General features: G+C 34.9%; 2 protein-coding genes across 4 annotated transcripts in view; one reads left to right on the top strand and one right to left on the bottom strand.

Moving 5' to 3' along the window:
• Nucleotides 1–21606, bottom strand: part of Ets65A (DNA-binding protein D-ETS-3) — a 307752-nt gene that overhangs the window by 21923 nt on the left and 264223 nt on the right. The window lies entirely within an intron of this gene.
• Nucleotides 1667–21181, top strand: LOC111501823 (lysosomal alpha-mannosidase). 2 transcript variants are annotated; one of them, XM_074170089.1, is made up of 16 exons: nucleotides 1667–1897; nucleotides 3246–3327; nucleotides 5228–5413; nucleotides 5471–5676; nucleotides 5728–5864; nucleotides 5943–6076; nucleotides 6130–6337; nucleotides 6445–6650; nucleotides 9499–9686; nucleotides 9747–9937; nucleotides 12907–13244; nucleotides 17171–17456; nucleotides 17688–17823; nucleotides 18996–19114; nucleotides 19167–19316; nucleotides 20910–21181. In XM_074170089.1, the coding sequence occupies exons 1-16, from the start codon at nucleotides 1699–1701 to the stop codon at nucleotides 21147–21149; spliced, it is 3006 nt and encodes a 1001-aa protein (XP_074026190.1). In that variant the 5' UTR covers nucleotides 1667–1698; the 3' UTR covers nucleotides 21150–21181. The 2 variants fall into 2 exon arrangements, with proteins under 2 accessions (XP_074026190.1, XP_074026193.1); XM_074170092.1 differs by lacking the exon at nucleotides 3246–3327 and having other exon boundaries at nucleotides 1759–1897.

The following is a 21606-nucleotide window of genomic DNA, read 5'->3' as shown; positions in this document are numbered from 1 at the left end:
AGAAAATTTGCCGTTTTTCTTGTCTATATTTAGTTATTTGTTCTAAGTATTTGTTACGCAATTCCACTATTCTTCTGCTTTCCATAACTGCTTGACGTTTGTTTACTATTTTAAATCTGAATCCTAGTTTCTTTATCCAATTCTGAAGAGTTTTGTCACAGCCGGAAGTATTCAATTTCTTCCTTATGATTTCTGTTGTAGGAATCTCATTGCTTTTGTAAAAGTCGTATATTGTTTTTTTTCAATGATTTTATTAGATGAATATCTGAAGGTTTTGGTAATCCTGTATCACATAGCGTTTTGTGTTCATAAGGTTTGTTTTTGACTATTTTATGTACAGTTGAGAAAGAAATTTCGGTCAAATCTGATGTCCACAATCGTCTTCGGGTGATAACTGGACTTATTCCTCAGAGATCTGACTATTTATAGGTCACTCGAGTGACCTCGAGTCGCCTCTTCCCTCTCTGCACTTCATCGGTTTTAGCGGAAGCTGTCCGTTTGGCGGGAGTTGGTCGTGTTCCGCTTGATAAGAGGTTTCCATATGTTGCGTATCTTTACGCTAGCTTGGCTAAATGCGTTGTTGGACAGCATATATGCGGCTTCTTTGAATTTTCTTCTAAACCAGTGTTCCTCCTTGTAGATGATTTCAGCTTGAGCCCAATTGATGTTATGCTGATGAGTCCAAACATGCTCTGCTATTTCTGATTTGCTGGTTTCTCCTCGATGTGTATGTTCCTTGTGCTCGGTAATGCGAACTTTCAATGGCCTCTTAATTTACCGATCTATGATTCTCCGCACTAGCAGGGTATACGGTGAACGCAATTCTTGGAATCGCAGTCCGCGTCTTGTGGCCTTGTTTTCGATAGGCTGCTACGGATAGTATTCCCAGATCTGGAACAGGTTCTGATGTTATACTTGGACCCAATCCTTTTTATCCTTTTCGACAATCCTCTGATTTAGGGAAGTACAAGTACTGGTTGTGGCGGCTTCTCCTCATTGTGGTGCTCTTGCTGTCTTCTAGCTAAAGCCTGTTTCACCATCACTTTGGAGTAACCATTCCGTTGAAGGTCATTTTCGATGCTAACATTTTTATTTTTTTATTCTTTACAGATTATTTCGGGGATTTCAAATCAAGTTATACCATACTAGACAATGGAATTCCAAACTGATGAAAGTTACTGACTAATTGCACTATTTAGTAGTTCATACTATAGAGTAATTTTTCGGGGTACCTACATGATTCAGTTTGCCATTCATTAACCAGATTCTCAATTGATTCGGCTTTGTTTATTTTTCAGATTGCGGACAGTAAACAACACTAAGGAATATTATTGTAATCATCGGTGAATGTGTGAAAAACTGACGAAATCTGTTTATTCTCTATGTTATCATATATAATATGAAATTAGAGCTAAATCGACATCATATCCTGAGAATTTTGAATTTCTAGCTTTATCCAGACCGAAACTATGAATACTGAAAATACGGCGAAACGCTTCGAGAAAAAGTAGTTAGTTGGTGTTTGGATGGAAGTTCAAAGTTCTTCTAACCTCGTGCAACAATGGAGGCCAAAATTATTTTTTGTTATTATTTCGTCACTACTGATAACATCTCAAGTGGCATCTTATTTTTCATACCGATAACAAATATTTTTTCAATCCTTATTGTAGATTCAGTCCGTATTTATATCGTTACGAAATGGTACTAACAAATTTGCTTCTAGTTTTAATCTTTCTGGTTGGGGTGAGTCTGTCTCCAGTTCCCACTCCAGGTTATGAAAAAACTGGGTGTGTTAAATGTCATCCTATCGATGATACAAAAATTAATGTCCACTTAATTCCACATTCACATGATGATGTTGGTTGGCTCAAAACTGTAGACGAGTACTATTATGGATGTGAGTATTCATGATGTATTGAGGCAATTCATTTTCTGAAGCAATTTCAGATTAGTTTCAGTTGAAGAGTTATAAACAGAAATAGAATACTTGTGAGGCACTGTTTGGAACCTTTGGTGTAGTAATGAATATTACTGGAGTTTTATCCTAATACCACACCGTTATTTTCAATACATCGACACGTGTTTCGATCACCAAGTGATCATCTTTAAGAGGAAGATCATTCTAATCTTCCTCTTGAAGATTATCACTTGGTGATCCAAACACGTTTAGAGGTGGTAAAATAACGGTTTCGTGTTGGGATAAAACTCCAGAAATATTCAGAAATAGAGTAAATATTTCTTTTTACATGGGCGAGAACACAATCGCGTCAATTTGGTTCAAATATGCTTATAATCGAAGTATAGTAATGAAAGGATATTCTTGTAGTTTTTTTAGAGAATTAGTATGTAATATTTGACTAAACAGCTCCTGAACACCCTCAAATTTCGTGAGATATTTAAATAACGGCGTTATGATGCCAATACTCAAGTACTGTATGATCGCAATATCCCTGAGTTGCCAGACACAAACTCTCGCAACAAAAGTATCAGTTTCATCTTATGAATAAGAAGGAAATTGGGTTAACCTTTCAAATTTAGATAACATATTTCTTGATGAGCAAATCATTGACTAAATTTAGATAACATATTTCTTGATGAGCAAATCATTGACTATATACAAGATAATAAGATATTGTGGCGAAGAAATAGATATTTCTTGAAAGTCCATTACTTGATAACAACATTGGAAAAATCTGATTTTTGTATAAAACGGAACTTGTAGAATATTGTACTGGGGTTCAAATCCTACTGACAGCAGACTTTTCAATGACATTTTCGGTTTGCTGAATCGAAACCGAAATCAAACAAAAGTTATTTTCTTTCTCCAATTCAATACGAATTTCTACAAAATAAATAGGACATCAATCGAACACGTTATTCGGAATTGAATGAAATGACAAGAACAAGAATTTTTTTTAATGATGGACAGGTTGCTTTTTCACTCCTCGACATATCCCTCATAAATAATCCTTATTTGGAAATATTCCTTACAAAGTCTTGAAAAAAGTATAGTATTCTCTTGCGAGAAATAGTCATACTCGCTCAAATTTTCACGAGTAGTTACCACTTTTTCACTAGTTGAATATAAGTCGTATATCGATAATTACATAGAACCTTGAGGTGAAGGGATTATTTGTTTGGAGAATATCACGACCATGGATTAATAAGAAAAGTCAGATTTAATAATTTTATCTCACAATGTGAAACGTGAAATGTATGTTTTCATTGATATCACATTTTTTCAGTAAATTCCAGTATTCAAAGGGCTTCTGTTCAAAATACGTTGAGTTCAGTTGTTCAAGCCTTGCTGAAAAACTCCGACCGAAGGTATGTTTTTGAGAGTGATTGAAAAATAACTATCATGATATCAATTCGTCATAGATTGTGTATTCTTGATTTAAAGATTTGTTTTATCTCGATCGTATGATTAGAATATCTTACTTTATAAAAAATATTTTGTGGAGTGTTATGTTCTCACATACAGGGTATTCCACTAGAATTGCCACCTCGATTTATTAAAAAAACAAAATTTGAATGGAATTATTTATTTTCTGGTCAAATCGATCAATTTTTTGTGAATCTATTTCAAAAGCTAATTCCATCAATAATATATTTCTTTATCATCGACACGGTAATGAATAAACTAATCAAAAGTAGAAGTACTTATACAAAAAAGAGTGTGTGTGTGTGTGTACTTATGTACGCATGTAAGAAAATATATTTCTTTTTTTTAAATATTTCTTGCTGTGATTTATTTGATTATTCGTTTAAGTTTATTTATGTATTCCAAATATCTATTAAAATTTATTTTCATGCTATCGTCGTGTTGTAGTGGGACAACTTGACGATGAATTTTATTATTTGAAATTTTGAGATTACTTTAAGAAAGAAACATGCAATTTAATTTAATATTTGGAATAATTAAATTTTTCCGGACTCTGATAATCATCATTCTGTTTAAAAAATCTGTTTAAAATCTGTTCTTCCGTTAATCAGCTGACGCCCCTATACAAACGACAACTCTCAGAAGTCGAGAAACTTGTGCGAGCTAAGGACTAACGAGGTCTCATCTTTTAACGTGTGATTCCTAACAGTAATCTATTATTAATTCATTAATTTATTTGTACACTTACATACTCAATAATAATAAAAAACTTTTTCAGTTTATGGTGTAAATAAATAATATATACCGTCAACTAACCTCAAATTCTACGAACGTACTGAAAGTAATATGATGTAAAAACAACTTTTATCTCTTATAATCACAGTAATTTTTTTTTAAACCAATAAATTGTTAATAAATATCTATTACCACGATATATTATGACTTCAGTTACGACTGACGGTGACGGCCGCGCGCTTCGAGCTTAGTATTTTGGTATGAGTGTCGTGCGTGCGACCTCTGGCTTGGCGACCTTATATATATATATATATATATATATATATATATATATATATATATATATATATATATATATATCTCTGTTTTATATTTTATATATCTGTTTATATATATATATATATATATATATATATATATATATATATATATATATATATATATATATATATATATATATATATATAGGGGGATGCAGTCAAATTACTGGGCTGTTGTTTAAAGAATACTCTTTGTTATATGGTCGAGCTTTCGAGAATGTTTATTCTCTTTATCAAGACATCTACAAGAAATTTAAAAACATTGCAGCTAAATTGTAAAACAAATAGGTAAAAAATGTACTTACTAATTTGAGGTTATAGTAAAAAGTCAAATGTGGCAATGAGAAAAACAAAGTCAATACTTTTCATCATGTAGAAAAGTGTCACACATTCAATTTTAGAGTTTCAGAGAAAAAGTACAAAAAACTTATTCAATTTAATATATATTGCTATTAATGTAAGTTACAAAAAGGATTTGAAGCTCTATAACTTCTTTTTAATTATCTGCGAGCGCTTTCGACAGCTGGTCGTGCTGTCATCCTCTAGGCCCTACTCTATCTGAACGTGTCATCCTGTTGTGTGTCCTTTTATACGGTCCGAACACCTCAATACAGGTACTTCAGGTAAACTTGCCTGTATTTGGATTACATCAGGTACTGTTCTTTGTGTTGGATCTTCTCTAGGTTGATTGTTTCTAGGAGTGTGTCTTGATTTGTTTAATATATTAATATATTTATTATTTACCTTTTTATATAATATGATATTAACCTTTTTGAATATCATTTAGATATATTCAGGTAGAAACAGCATTTTTCTGGAAATGGTGGAAAGATCAGAACGAGGAACAGAGAAAACAATTTCGGAGTCTTGTAGACAATGGCCAATTGGAAATGGTAAATGGCGCTTGGTCTATGAACGACGAAGCTTGTTCCAACTATCAATCGACTATAGATCAATTTACCTGGGGTCTGAGGTAAGTCAAACCAAAAACAAGGAAACAAGAACAATCTAACACCACCTGATATCATAGAATCATTGATGATATATTGGGAAAATGTGGTAGACCGACAATCGGGTGGCAGATAGATCCTTTTGGGCACAGCAGAGAGCAAGCATCACTTTTGTCTCAAATGGGTTATGATGGGGTGTTTTTCGCTAGATTAGACCATGATGATTTGGATCAGAGAAAGAAAGATAGACGTCTAGACTTTGTCTGGCAAGGAAGCGACAATTTAGGTAAAATGATTCTTTGCATCAGAACCTATCTGATTCAACATTCAATTTCAGACAATAGCACAATTTATGGTGGCATTTTTGCAACAGATCTATACAATTCACCACCAGGTTACTGTTGGGATATTGAATGTGAAGATGACGTTATTGTGGATGATCCAAAAAGTCCCAACTATAATCTTGAGGGAAAGGTAAACATTTTTTATGAATGTTGAGAATTCGAACTGTGGTCATTTAGATTTGGAAACAAACTGAAACTCAAATTCTAGGTTAGTGATTTTCTTGAAGTAGTGAAGAACTTCTCAAATTACTTCTCCACTAATAATATTTTCATTCCCATGGGTGGAGACTTTCAATATCAAGCAGCCGAGACAAATTATATAAACATGGATAGATTCATTAAGTAAGGTTTTCGTGTTTCACACATATATATTTTGACGAAAATGTAAATTCCAGAGGTTTCGCAGATCACAAGGAAGTGAACGTTATTTATTCCACACCATCTTGCTACTTGAGGGCTGTGAATAAGGCCAAACCAACCCTTACATTGAAAACAGATGACTTCTTTCCGTATAGTAATAGCAACCATTCATTTTGGGCAGGATATTTTACTTCAAGGCCCAACTCGAAAAGATTTGAAAGGGTTGGACATAACATACTGCAGGTGAGTTTACAAAAGAATGGTTGAGTCAAACGCCTGATTCCTAAATTCTTGCCCTTTTAAATTTTGTTCGCTGTTAAAATTTTATGATCTAAACTCTTCCGTTGCAGGCTAGCAAGCAACTTTACGCCTTGGGGTCTCTGCATAGCAGTGTGAGTTACGCAGGCAATTTGATATATTTGAAAGAAGTAATGGGCGTTATGCAGCATCATGATGCTATAACTGGTACAGAACAACAACATGTTGCCAATGATTATGTAAGGATGTTGACAGCCAGTATTGAGGAAGCTGAGAAACCTTTGGGAGATATTGTAGGGTGAGTTGGTAAATTGATGAGAGGTTTTTCTCCAGAAATAATAAATAAAGAAAAATGAAGATAGATGAATGTATTAGGGAATTAATATCTTCAAGTTCACTCATGATTTTTTTGTCACAATACCGAATTGAAGTTTCAGTATTAAATTAGCAATTCGCCTTGACAACGCTTCCCTACCTCAGCCCGGATAACATCTGTGAAGATCAATTAGCTTCCAGAAAGTCCAAAATGATCTGAAACTCTAATGGCTGATTCATAGATCAAACCTCACATTTTATACACATTTAATAACAAAATTTATATCGTTTATGAAATGTGTTAAAAAAATGAAACATTGTCGTCGAAGATAAATTCAGATTGTTTTAATTTATGTTTAAGTTGAGTTGAAGGAATCATTCCTCAATGTCATAACATTTTTTAGGTTCTATCATTGAATATTTTGTTGTCACATGAAGAGAACCTAAATGTGTGTAACATTTAATAATAAAATTTATATCGTTTATGAAATGTGTTAAAAAAATGAATCATTGTCGTCGAAGATAAATTTAGATTATTTTAAATTATGATTACGCTATAATGATACATAACAAATTTTGATAATGCAAGTTTTGAGTTGAAGGAAACGTTCCTCGTTGTCATAACATTTTTTAGGTTCTATCATTGAATATTTTGTTGTCACATGAAGAGAACCTAAACTATTAGTAACAAACTTTACTGAACAGGAGAGGTAACAACCGCCACAAGAATTGAGAAAAAAAATTACCCCAAATACATTCAAGACCAACACAACTCCAAAGAACTTTGGAACAGGTTACATCTACTTGATATTTGTAGTGAGCAAATCCAAAAATAATGTAGCTGAACAACTTGTGACCCAAATAAAATAAATGATCATTTTATTTCATCGGTTATTCAAGCTTCCGTGTCAACCTACATTATTGATAAATGCCTAGAACAAGGATGTTATCCAGATAGTTGGAAAACTCTGTGATACTTCCTCTTAACAAAATATCCAAGCCAAAATCCTACAATGATCTGAGACCCATAAACATACTGCCGGTTACATAAAAAATTCTAGAGAAAGCAGCATATGAACAAATATATATGAGTGGGCAATGAAAAAAAATCTACCTGAAAATCAGTCAGGCTTCAGACGAAACCATAGCACCACTAGCGCCCTACTAAAAATGACGGGCTTCTGTCAACGACGAATTAACTCTCTTTGTATCAATTGGTACAGTATTTGACACCATGAATCATGAGCTTCTTTGTGCCAAACTTCACTATATTGGTTTTGATGAGATCTCACAGAAATTTATCAAATAATTTCTCTGTAATAGAACACAGTGTGTTAAACTGAACGGTTTAACGTCTGATTATATTCAAATCTCACATGGAGCACCCCAAGGATCCATTTTATCTCTGTTACTCTTTATTATCTATACTTTTGACTCTGGCAAAGCACTTGAAATATTTGAAATGAACTCCTACGCAGACGATACTTTATATTTTTCAGGTAAATTAGAAAATTTGTTGGCACAAGACAATTCTTTGAACAACGATATGAAAAACGTCATGAATATTTTTAGAAATCACTATTTGGATATAAATCCTAAAAAATCATCTTGTATTGTATTCAGAAAAAAAGACAGACATATCAGGGCCCTAGATAGTATCGAAATTCGGATCGACAATCACGAGATTGAATTTAGCAATGAAATTAAATGTTTGGGAGTTAATGTTGACTACAAATTACGCTTTCAATCACATGCCAACTCACTAATACGTAAAGCTTATGGATTGTTAAAAAACTTCATTCGAACAGACATTTTCTCAGTCGAAACATGAAAATCATTTTTTATGATAACTTAATTTCATCCATATTCAACTACTGCGATATCGTCTATGGCCCTTGTCTCTATCAAATCACATCATCAAGAATACAGAGAGTTCAGAAAGCATGTACAAGATTGATTTATAGTTTGAAATTCAGAGATCATGTATCTTCTTTCATAAATCAGATCGGGTGGCTGAAAATGATTAACAGAAGAGAACTGCATATGGCTAACATCGTTCATAACCTCAGAATGAAACAGCAAGCTCAATATCTTCTGAAAAAGTTGATATACAGACGTGATACACATGATGGAAGTCTCAGAAATCGGAGTGAATATTTTATCCCACGGCATAAATCCAAATAGCTCGAGCGATCCTTCTCTTATCAGGCTGTTAGTATCTACAACAATATCATAGAAAGTATGAAAAAGCTTTCTTCATTATCTTTCGATTATAGATTCAAAAAATTTTACTTGAATAAACAATTATCTTGAAATCAAGTAACAAAAAAAATTCTTTAAAATATTTCACGTTTTAGTTCATTTTTTAGCAGTTTATTTTCAACATATTGAAATTAATTTTATTGGTATCTATTTACCTAAGTATGCTTGGTTGGGTGGAAAAATAGCGATGTGTGCCAAGTAAAATAAAGGCCATTTATTATTATTATTATAAGGGTGCCCCATTGTAAACGAATCTCACTGTATATTCAGTTATCAATTAGAGTATGCTCTTTCATAACGAAATGGTACTACCTTTCTTCAAACTGTAAAATGGTAACTATAAATAATTTCAGTTGAGGTAGAGTAAGTTTTTTAATGGGTTTCTTTTCAATATGTGATTTCGAAGGCAATCAAGGACAAGGCAAGAAATTGTATCCGAATCATAGGTTACTCAGATATCAGAAGAAATCTAGAACATCGACTGTACCTTAAAAAACTGTTGTTTGTTGGACTGTTGACGTTTTTCCTCAACAGGACACAGATACAAATACTAACAATTTTTTTTTCAGACAACTACTCAACCTTGATGAACGTTTGAATCTTTCATCTTGTTTGTTGTCGAACATCAGTATCTGCAAAGTGTCTCAGGACTCTGATCAATTTGTCGTCGTGGTGTACAATCCATTGGCATGGAACGTCACGCACTACGTAAGACTTCCAATGGACGATAGAACTTTCGAAATCAGAGGACCCAATGGTAGTACAATAATGTATATCATTTTTCGATTATTTTTCACAGAGCATATTATTTTTGCAGGGATAGAAGTTTTCGATTTAGTGCCATCTCTAAGCAAATTTGAATATGTCAAAATTCATGGAGCTAAACCAGCTCCATATGATTTGGTGTTTGCTGCTAAAGACATTCCCCCAATGGGTTTGAAGCTTTATCACGTTACCAAAAAAGACATGAAAAATTCGAGGAATCCGAATCAACCAGATGTCAAAAAAGTAACTGATCTTTGATGTATTCGAAAATGAGGGGGAAATATTTTTTTCCGCAAACGTTATGATAAATACGTATCGAAAAATTTTTCAATAGGTTGAGATAATTAGTGTAAAAGTTTCCTGAAAGGAAGATTCTCAATTAGCAATAAGCTCGACCTATGATTTCTTTCTACTTCTGTAGATTAACATACGCGTAATACATGCCTTTCTGTTCAGCCACTTTTATAATGCATTTATCTAGTGAATGGACGTAGCAGATCTGGCATGATCTCTTTTTTTGACATTATACTTCCGTCTTTTCTCATGAGATAGTAGGTTGTTTCAAAAGGCACTTCTTAAAGGCGAAAACCTACCAAAAATAGCACAACCGGAAAAAACTTTTTAAACAATACTTTGTACTTATTTGAAATAGCACAACCAATCTCACTACCAGGCAGAGATATGCTTTGTTAAATCGTTGAAGATTAGATAGTAGACTTTGAATTTTTAGTAATCATCATTGTTTTTGTGATATATTTATATCTCAAATCCCGTTAAAGTTGTGCATAGAATCCACCTGCCGCTTTAAGCGTTAAGTTACAATTCCTTGAAGGTCTTTATTGAATAAGGGAGCGGAATTTTGCAATTGTTAGTGATATTTGAGCATAGGTATTTTTCGATTTGTTTTGAATTTCTTTTATGGTGTACAATCAGCTTAGGTGGAATAACCAGAAACACCTAATAGCAGAGAAACGACAGAATAATATTGTTAGTATTGATAAGCCTCTCGGCAAATAATCTTTGATTCGAGTTCCCCTTCTTCTCTTTCCCGAAAATTCCATCGACTGAGGTAAATAACAGTGACAACTTGAAGATTAATTAAAGAGCATGAATACAATTGGTATCTTTTCTCCGGATCGTAGCAAAAGTGGTTCAAAGTGCAGTCAGCTTTCAAACTCGATCTTCTCGAACTTCTTAACGAAACCGATCATTTTATTTGGTGAGTGATCTTTCAGGTTAGCTGGAAAGGATGGGGCTTTGTCAAACGCTGAAAACCTGATTCAGTCTGCGATGGGGCAGGTAAAGAGTATGTGATCTGCTATCAAAGCCTGAATTCTCGTTAACATTTAGGAACAATGATTTTCAGATTATGGTACATTTTCCTCAATCTACTGGGGACCTGATAGGCGGCAGTCTGTGACTACCTTGGTGAATAGGTCTTCTGTGATACATTTCAAGGAAACACTTGATTCTCTCAGGGAACCTGTAACCATCCAGATCAGAATGTGCAGCTCTGGAATCGTACTTGTGCGGATATTCAAGTTGCAAGATTCCGCCTTTATTGACCGCAGCAACCTTTTTATATGAGGGCATCTGTAAGTCAGCTATGCCTGAACAACCAAATCTTTTAGTTTTGTTTACGAAATCAGGAGTTGAAGGAACGAGAAGATCTTGTTCTTGATCTGATGTTGTAGAGAGACAGTTACAAGGCCCCCGCTGCAGGGCTTGTAGTTGTAGAGTTAGAGATAGTATAAGTCCCTAAGAAACTATCGCTAATGGTACATGTTACCATGAGCAAGCCATCGATGGATTATTGTAAGGAACTATTTTTCTGAGATTAAGCTTGTTCTTAATCAAATTTAGTGAAATAACCTAAAAAGTAGTTATTATTAGTATGCTATATCTTGTGATCTGCAGTTTTCAGGAGCAAAGTTTTCTCTTTTATTGAATAACGATCCGTTCTTCAACTAGGTCTCTCCATTGAAAAATTGATATAATATCATAATCCCAGGCTTAACTGGGACGGAATTCGCAAATTGTATAAAAGGATTTTTGAATGTTTGATATTGAATTTTTTTTTGGTAATTCACTCAAAACTGAAATGGCTCCGAGGAAAATTGATATCTATAATATAATATTTCAAATAACATCTACTTGTAGTATACGATTCGAAGCGATATCGTCTTCTGCTCATTCGTTCACCAGATGAAATATATTTTTGGAACAGAGGAATACATCCTGATTGTATTGCAAATAATGTTAATGAAAATCCCTGATTTAAAAAAGATTATTATTTTTTATTACCATGTTTCAGCTAAAAGACTTAGTAATTGGTTCCATGAAAAATTTCGATATTTGCAGTAATTTCGGATACAAAAATAAAATTGGACATTACTATATTCGTCGTAATTTCTTTGTACAATTGAAGCTACAGAAAAAAATTAACAAACTGTTTCGTGAATTTTTTGGAGAGGAATAAAAAAGGGCCTATAAACTGTTTTGTCATTGAGATTTTTTGAAAAACACCTAGGTGTTAAACACCGATTTGGTGTTTATTGGTTTACCAAATAAATGTTTAGGTGGCATTGCCTATTTGTTTCTGTTCATGCATCAGTTTTCCAATCGAAATATGTATAACAATAATAATAATTTATCAGAAAGATACCAAAATATCCGTCAAAATAATGTGTTACAATTTTTTATTTACCCAAAATTCATGAACAATTCTGTCGTATTTCCGTTTGTCTGTGCTCACGGCATAATCGCTCTAACTTTCCGAAAAAATGCTCGCGAATTACTGCAGATATCAAAATCTTAAAGAGTTTCATGAAAATTATGACCATATTTTCACATGTCAAAAACATTTATATTAAGGACAGTCATGAACACATTTCTATAGGTAATACATTCAAGATGTAGTCGTCTAAGTTTGAAAATCAATAAAAAATGTTTCACCTGGTAGGTGGGCAAAAGACAATTTTTCTTCGGATCTTAGACTAGTGGAAAAAATTAAATAAAAAAAGAAAAAACCTTAAGGAAACTGAATTTCTCCCAGACAGAGTTAACAACTGCGACTTCTTGTTATAGACCGTAACACTGAATCTTTGAAAAAAGTATCAGGTTTTTACATGTTTGCGGGAAAAAATAAGTTATATATTGAGAAATTTCAGGTGGGTATCGATTTGAACTCCTAGTTTTAACATTCATTTCAGTTCTCTGCCTTCAGCGTCAATCCAAAAACGAACCTCCTCGAATCTGTCACGTTAAATGGAAAGACTCTGGGAATCACACAAAATTTTAATTGCTATCACAGCGACTACATGTATGATGACAGTGTCTTGACAGGTTCTGGAGCATACTTGTTTGTACCGAATGATACACGTTCCTTTCCTTTGGGCGATGTTTCAGTGGTACGATCATTTTCCGGAAACCATGTCGAAGAAATCCATCAAATGTGGAAAAGTAAAGTGGTAGACATTCATCAAAGCATCAGATGGTATAAGAACGAAGAGTACATAGAGTTAGACTGGATAATAGGAAATATCAAAGTGTAAGTATATTCATTATAACTATCTAGATCAGTTTTTTCATAAAATTAATGAAACTAAAGTCTCCCATCTCCTAATAACTTTTGGATAAGGCTAGATATCAAGGTCGGACAAAATTTACGTGAAAAGTCATAATTATCAGCACTTCAGTACTTTTTGATAAGAAAGGCCGTTACCAACATTTTGTTAGTAGGAAAAAGGGTTCTTATTCTACCTCGTTTGAAAACTATTTTATTCTTCTATCTTGTTCCTGAGAAGGATTAGCGATTTTATATTCGTTTTGAGAATCTACGAACAAACGATAATCATCGTAATGTTGTAAATCTTGTAAATCATGCCCGAAAGGAAATAACGCCGGCCGCCACTGGTAACCATAAACCAAACGTGACGTAGCTGATAGCGTGGGAATATCCAATATTACCTGCCGCTCAAGAAGCAGCAAGAAACGCTACTGATGTCGATAGAACTTCGGCGAAAATTCTACGATGTTCCATTGCGATATTTAAACGCTGGCTGCAAGCGTATTCAGTCGGCTTAGACAACGGACAGATAACGCGCAACCCCTGGCCCCGACATCGCCTGAGGAAGTGAAGGACATTCTGAGACGTCTTGCCACTCGGAAAGCACCAGGCCCAGACAATATAACAAATCGAGCACTGAAAGTGCTGCCGCGAAAGGCAGCACTTTCCATAACCAACATCATAAATGCTATACTCAGATTGCAACACTTCCCGTACCCGTTCAAAGAGGCAACGGTAATCCACATACCGAAGCCCAAGAAGAACCACCTGTTTCCAGCGAACCACCGGCCAATTAGCTTACTGCCATCCGTAAGCAAAGTGGCGAAGCGTGTCATCCTGAAGAGACTGGAAGAACAAACTAGAGAGTTAGGGATCCTCTCCGACGAACGATTCGGTTTTAGATCAGAACACTCAACAGAGCTACAAGTCCTGAGGGTAGTGGACTTTGCGACAGAAGGCTTCAACCTTGGCAAAGGACACAACACCGGAGCTATCTTCTTAGACGTCTCCAAGGCGTTTGACAGAGTTTGGCATGACGGGCTACTGGCCAAGATGACCGATTTTTAATACTCAAAACCAATGGTGAGATTAATTCAGTCTTTTCTAGCTGACAGGCGATGTCGCTGCAAAGTAGGAGACGAATTTTATCAACAGTTCGACTACTGGAGGCAGGAGTCCCGCAAAGTGCAGTCCTTTCGCCACACCTCTACTCCGTATACACGGCAGACGTGCCCAAGCCAGAGAACAACTTTAACAAGTTGGCGCTCTACGCGGACGACACGGCCCTGCTGGCGAGATCTACGAGTCAAAGCACACGTTACGAGATACCTTCAACAACAGGTAGACAGATTGGAGGAGTGGGCTAACCTGTGGAAGATCAGTATCAACCCTGACAAGAGTCAGGCGATACTGTTCACTCGCAGGTTCGTACAACCGGAAGGCAACGTCACCTTCAACGGACAAGAGATTCCGTGGACAAACAAAGTGACATACCTTGGGGTCATCCTAGACAAGAAACTAACATTCCAGGCCCACGTACAGCAAAGAATAGGAATGGCCAGACAGGCCAGACGACGCCTGGCGCCGATCATAGGAAGAAGCAGTAACATGGCATTGAAAGTCAAGTTACTAATGATCAGAACGATTCTAATGACAATAATACTGTATGCATGCACTGCCTGGGGCCAGTGTGCGCAGACATACAGAAAGAAGATTCAATCGTTTATGAATGCGAGCGTAAGGGCCGCTGAAAACGCACCTTATTTTATACCCAATAGATTTATATACAGAGACATAGACCTGGACACGCAATATGTGGACGTGTATATGAGAGAACATGCAGAAAGCACGTTCGATATTATCAGATCTCACTAAAATCCAGCGTTCCGCCATCTACACGATGCGTTAAATATGGATGACCCCAGATTCCGAGAAAGGGACAAACATCCCAGGCCGACTAAACAGAATAACAGACCGCCCCCGTTAGTCGCCGTCAGGCGACTTAGGTAAGTATAACACTAACCAGATACACTCTCTTCCAGGTAGGTTCAGAGAAGAACACTTCGACCGCGATCGCGACTTTAAAAATTTGTTTTAGATGCACTGAGAAACGCTCGATGCATTAACACAAAGCCGCCGGTTAGTTTTTGGGGGCCCCCATGTCTAAATTCAGTTAGGAATAGTCAGATAAAACAACGATTCGATAAGAAAGTAAAAGCACCTAAAGGCTGACTTTCGACCAAAAGAGGTCAGATGTCAATCTTGCTGAAGTGCCCATCAGCAAGTTGAGGACCGCTCGGAGAGCGGGGGTGGATGGAGTGGGGTAGTAGGTTCTCCTCGCTAAATAGCTAGGGAGGGGGAGCTTCTACTTCAGGGCACTCAACCCGGGAGGGGGAATGGGGGGGGATTCAGTCAGTCAAGTATACAGTGAAATGGACGTAACAGTGCGGTACGCAAAGTGATATAGTAAGGCGATAGACATTCAAATAATAGTTGAAATTTTTAGTTAAAGTGTTTGTTGTATTTCAAGCGAAATAAAGTTAAGTTTGATTATTCATTGTAGTCAATTATTGGTGAACTCACGGGGAAAAACGTATAGCAATAATTTCGAATCTCACTCTAATTCATTCCAATAAATGTCTGAGAACAAATTCCTTTCTTGCATTTTGAAATATTCCTGGGGTATTTTTGTTGCAAGTACCTTTTTTCAAATCCATGAGTCACATCTGGCGGCGGCATTTCAAATGATCTAACAGGCCATTTTGAGGGACCAAACTTGCTTATCCTACGATTTGCCTATCTACCGGTTGCGATAATCGTCAGCAAGCCACTTTTAGATCAGCTTTAATGAGGATGTACCTCATCTTGATGAAACGTAACATCATTTCGGGATTATCAGTTATCCAAACCCGTAGACAGGCAAACGTGATATCTCAGAATGACCCACTAGATCATCTGATGTGAACTTCTAGAGGTTTTCGTGGAATACGTGATATTTAAGTGTACGACTCATAGAAACATACCATTTCAGATCTTGTGTTTAGAAGAAATCATCCAGGAACATTTCATAATGAAGAAATAAATTTGTACACAGATTTTTTATTGTAATGCAGTGAATTTTGAATATCATATTTGAAATTATGATATTCATCGTATCTTTGCAGGTTTTTGGAAATATAAGTCTGTTAACAAGGTGTCAATTCAAAAAAATGTTAGTGGAAACCTCTCGGTAACAAGTAACACTATTATAGTTTTTACAAAAAGTACTAAATCTGAAATATTTTTACATAAACTTTATCGGATGCTAAAATCTGTTTCCGTCTTCAGAATTGAAAGAAATCTAATGATTGTTGCAGTTTTTTTTAGGTTCGTTTTATTTTCGTTTCGGTGTGATGTTTGCTGCAAACTATAAAGTCTACTATAGAGTTTTCAATTCAAATGACGAGAAAGTTTACATGCACTTTGTAGTTTTAAAATGTTTGAGAAATACAGAGACTTCTGTGATTTATGTACGGAAATGTGTTCGTAGAACACTTTATTGTAACATTAGATCTCTTCTGGGATTCGTCTCTTTTCATACCACAATGAACTGATGAACTGAAACTGTAAAATTGATGGAGTCATTTTAAAAAAGAAGAAACATTGTATGGAAACGAGAAAGCGGCGTATTCGATAAGCGAAAACCAAAAAAAATGCATAAAATCTCTATCAATCCATAATATTCCCCAAATTTTAGTTGAAACCATTTCTATAAAAATCCAGTTGATAATATTCAAAAATTTTCAAAATAACTTTATTGTTCCTTGAAACACACAACTGCCATTTTTTTTTCTATTTATAGGAACTTCATACTTGTTTTCTTAATTAATACTTTCATAATCTTCATTTACTTTTGCTCATTATTCCAGAAACAAAGTAGGAATCGAAGTAATATCCAGGTTTACTGTTACTGATGATTTCGATAATAAAAATACATTCTACACGGATTCTAATGGCAGGGAAATGATAAAGAGAATGAAAAATCATAGGTCAGATTACAAGTACGATCACAAATATGAACCAGTAGCTAGTAATTATTACCCGGTTACTTCCAAACTGGTAATTAAAGATGAGCATAAAAATATTGAAGTCGCAATTCTCAATGATAGATCGCAAGGAGGGTCTAGTTTGGGCAAAAATAATTTGGAGTTAATGGTGAGTTTCGAAAATACAATCTGCAATGCAATCTGTTAGAATGAGGAATAAGAGAATTTGAATTGGAGGAATATATTTGAAAGTTTCTCACAAACATTTCAAATTTCTTGATTGCCAATAACTTTCATTCTGAAAATGTTTGTGTCTCTTTTCTCTACGTATATTTTGCCTGACTTCAACTTGGTAGTCATCTTTAACATGTATTTTATTAATCGATTACATTTTTTCAAGGTCCACAGACGAGTTTTATTCGATGACAATAAAGGTGTCAATGAGTATTTGAGTGAAGTAGAGTTTGGGAAAGGAGTCTATGCTAGAGGTTCCCACTATCTGATAGTGGGAAATGCCATAAAGCCTAACTTGAATGGTAAGACAAAAAGTTCAGGATGAATTGAACAAAGTCTCACTCAGGATTTAGTTGAATATTTTTACGTTGCCTTATGATTAGCACTGATGTTTTCTACTTAAGGTTTGGTATCTTTACAGTTCGTTGGATCAGTGAAATCGAAGTAGGAAACTTTTGTTTCTAACTTTTTTCAATCATCAGGGTTTAAAGTAACTTTCAATTGTTTTTGAGAAATTGAAATCAAAATAAATATATTACATTAAGAAATAGATGGAAGTTTGATGAAGAATTCAGAATAATATTTAAAAAAAATAAGCTCAAAACAATAACGATCGAAAAATACTAGTATTATTGTGAAAAAAGCGTGGGCGCCAGATATATAAAAAATATGGATGAAGCGCCCACGCTTACTTCACAATAATACTACTATTTTTCGATCGTTATTGTTTTAAGCTTATTAAAAAAAATCTCTTTCAACTTTTTAGTTCGATGTTCTTTAAAAGCGTGTTTTTTAGTTTTTTTAAAACTATATTCATTTTCAACTTTGTAGTTTGATGTTCTTTAAAAGCGTGTTTTTTAAACTATATTTATTTATTTTGATTTTCTTTTGAACAACTTATTAAGGAGGTTACGTACAGCGCCATCTGCCCGCGAATAGATCAAGCAATAATGTCGAGAGTTACGTACAGCGCCATCTGCCCGCGAATAGATCAAGCAATGATACCGATAATTCTGTCAATATAGATCACGAGCTTGAAAGTTACAAACAAACAAACATACATACAAACAAACTTACATCCATACATACATGTATACAGGTGAAGCGTGTATATAAAAAACGATTTGTATATTCACTAAAGAGTAAACAATTTATGGATCATGATGTCAACCTTATGATAGTTTTAGTGCATGAGTACTAGTATTTTCAATTCACAATTTCATGTTGTTGAATAAATGCTTTATTTAATCAATACGACACTTATACGTGGGAATATAATTTCTCAGAGTTATTGCATTTTCTTTTGTTATAATAGGAGTGTTTTTCAATATCTTTCAAGTGGATAATTGTAATATATTACCTAACATTCACACATAATAGGAAATCAGATGCAATACTGTTATTGTTTGTCGGTCGATTAAGTTTATCTTCGACTTCAAATCTATTCAACTGATATTAATATGTTTTTCTGTAGGTAAATCTACAGCAGCTCAAGAACGCATATTAGCGCAGAAAAAATTGGTTCAGCCTTGGATAGGACTTGCTCCAATTACTGAGTCGTTTGATGAACTTACAGAAACATCAAAACTTATGGTAACACAAACACAGTTTACTGAATAAACATGCTCAAGTTGTAACTTTTCAGTATTCTGGATTAGCTAGGTTGCCGGATAATATCAATATTTTAACATTCGAACCGTGGAAGGGTAATACGTATCTTTTACGCTTAGAACATATCATGGAGAAAAATGAAGACGCGCAGCTATCTGACAAAGTTATTTTGGAAAACATTCAGGTACGAAACACATATCTATTTATTTTCATTGGAATAATATACAGTGGGGACGTAAAAAAAACCCTCTCACTCTTAAATTTTGAACAGTACAACATTTTTATATGTAAGGGCCGGGGTTCTTCATATTTTCATATGATAGTTATTTTAATTCTATTGAATTCTCAAAACTAGTTCAGTTTTTGGAAACAGACCAGCCGTTATCAATGGTTTGATTTTCTTCGAAAATGGAGTGACCTAGGTTACCATATCAGCTGATCTAAAACGCTGGTTGCTGAGAAATAAGCACAACAAATGTCACAAGGCGTTTTATTTTAATTTTTCGTACATCTCTACTTCGATTTGATTCGGCCGACTGGTTATCAACCACATCAAATACCGATATCGTACTGTCATCGCCCTCTGGTGGTCAGGTTAGGTACTATACATTTCAGGATACACTAAAATAGTACTAATGAGCTTCTATGGGCTTTGTATTATTTGGTATAGTCCATTATTATACATTCGATACAAGAAGTATGTTGTCTACTTGACTTTGTCTTAGCTTCCATGTTGTGTACTAACGGTTCAATCTCACAACATTATTACGATATACCTACCAATTTATTCCACAAATAAAGGCCGGGACACATGTCTTCATACACCTCTCCGATCCGACTCCGGTTTGATTTAGCCCCAAAAGCGGATCGGTGCAGGATCGCCAGTGGGTAATCGCACTTGTCATACATGCTTCCCACTTCTTTCCGATTTACCGCTCCGGCTTGATACACTTGCCACTCCCGCCAGTGTCGATTCAATGTCTCGGAAGATCCTCTAAGCAAATTGTTCAAGAATTTCAGCAATTGCGATTTAGCCATTATGGCACTGTTTGGAAGAAGAAGATGAAGAAAATCGGAGAGCTCTCATAGAGAACAGCGGTAGAGCTCTTCAGTCTGGTTATACAGAACTGGATATTTTTTGACTTGTTCAATAAGCTCCTCCGGTTTTAATGACATTTTTTAAATTTAATTTAAAGAAAACAAAAACTCAAATATCATGCAAACTCCAAGCGATACCCGTCCCGCAGCTGGAGAACAAATAGGCTGCACTATCGGATCATGATCGAATGCATGATCGGAGTTGGGTGGGAGCGGGATTGGCCACGTATCGGAACGATGTGAACTACTCTATTCGGATTAAAGTACCATTTCCCTCTCAGACACTCGTCCGACTGTATGATGGGAGTCGGATCTGAAGGGTGTATGACAGGTGTGTTCCGGCCTTAAATGATCCGCTAGTATTAACTTACGAAGTTACTCTGGAAACATTTCAAAATGAATTAAATGAATTTTTGAACAGATCTCATTAGTGTCAGGAAGCGGATGAGAAATTTTGTGGATATTTAATGAGATTAATTGAGGAGAGTTTTGAGTTTTTAGTCACTTTAAATACTCAGGAACGGCTTCCCAAAAAATAATACATACATTTGAATGTATTCAAATGTATGTATTAAATCCTGCGTTAGATTTAGCAAATCAATTTGAATATACTTCTGGTATTCACGAAAGTTAATGTTTTATTTCAACTCGTTTAATTGATAGACTTGCTCTTTTTTAGAACATTTTTAAGCATTTCCGTATTGAAAAAATGGACGAAACGACACTTGCCGCAAACGTGCTTTTGAAGGATTTCAGAAGAAGTGAAGGATATAACTGGCAAATAGCAAATGCCTCAACTACTGCTAGGGTTGATTCGGAACAAGTTACTACTGGTTCTATATCTCTGAAACCCATGGAAATCAAAACTTTCATCGTGAGGTTAGAAAAGAAGAGTATAAATGACTTAGAATTCATGTAATTGTGCGTTCAATAAAATATTATAAAAAGTTACTGATGAAACAATTATTATATTATCATATTGATCCCTTGAATACGACCACGGTGAGAAAGAAACAAAGAAGAATTGCGATTGATATTCGAGGGACAATTGCCACAAGATGGCAGTACAAACATTCCAGGAAAACAAAGAAAGTAGCAAATGAAAATACCTATTGTAAAATATGGCTGATAATCGAAGACGAAACAATTTCACTCAATCAATCAATCAGCCATGTGATATTTGTGCGGGGTGGAGAATATAACGAAAATAAATGTTTGATTTTTGCACACAAATTTTTTCTTTTAAATCATCTTCTTAAACTACTATTTGGATATTTTTCGGTTTCACCAGTTATACTTTATCAAATTCTGCATTATTAGGTACCAAAATTAAGATTCATCGGCTTTCTCATCAGTGGCGCTAATTATGAATTGAA

This window comes from Leptinotarsa decemlineata, unplaced genomic scaffold (assembly GCF_025532065.1).
Source record: "Leptinotarsa decemlineata unplaced genomic scaffold, Ldec_3_MD MMD2_P_RNA_scaffold_11, whole genome shotgun sequence".
NCBI classification, from domain to species: Eukaryota; Metazoa; Arthropoda; class Insecta; order Coleoptera; family Chrysomelidae; genus Leptinotarsa; species Leptinotarsa decemlineata.
Note: the sequence above shows the minus strand (reverse complement) of the source record. Positions and strands in the feature narration are given on the sequence as shown.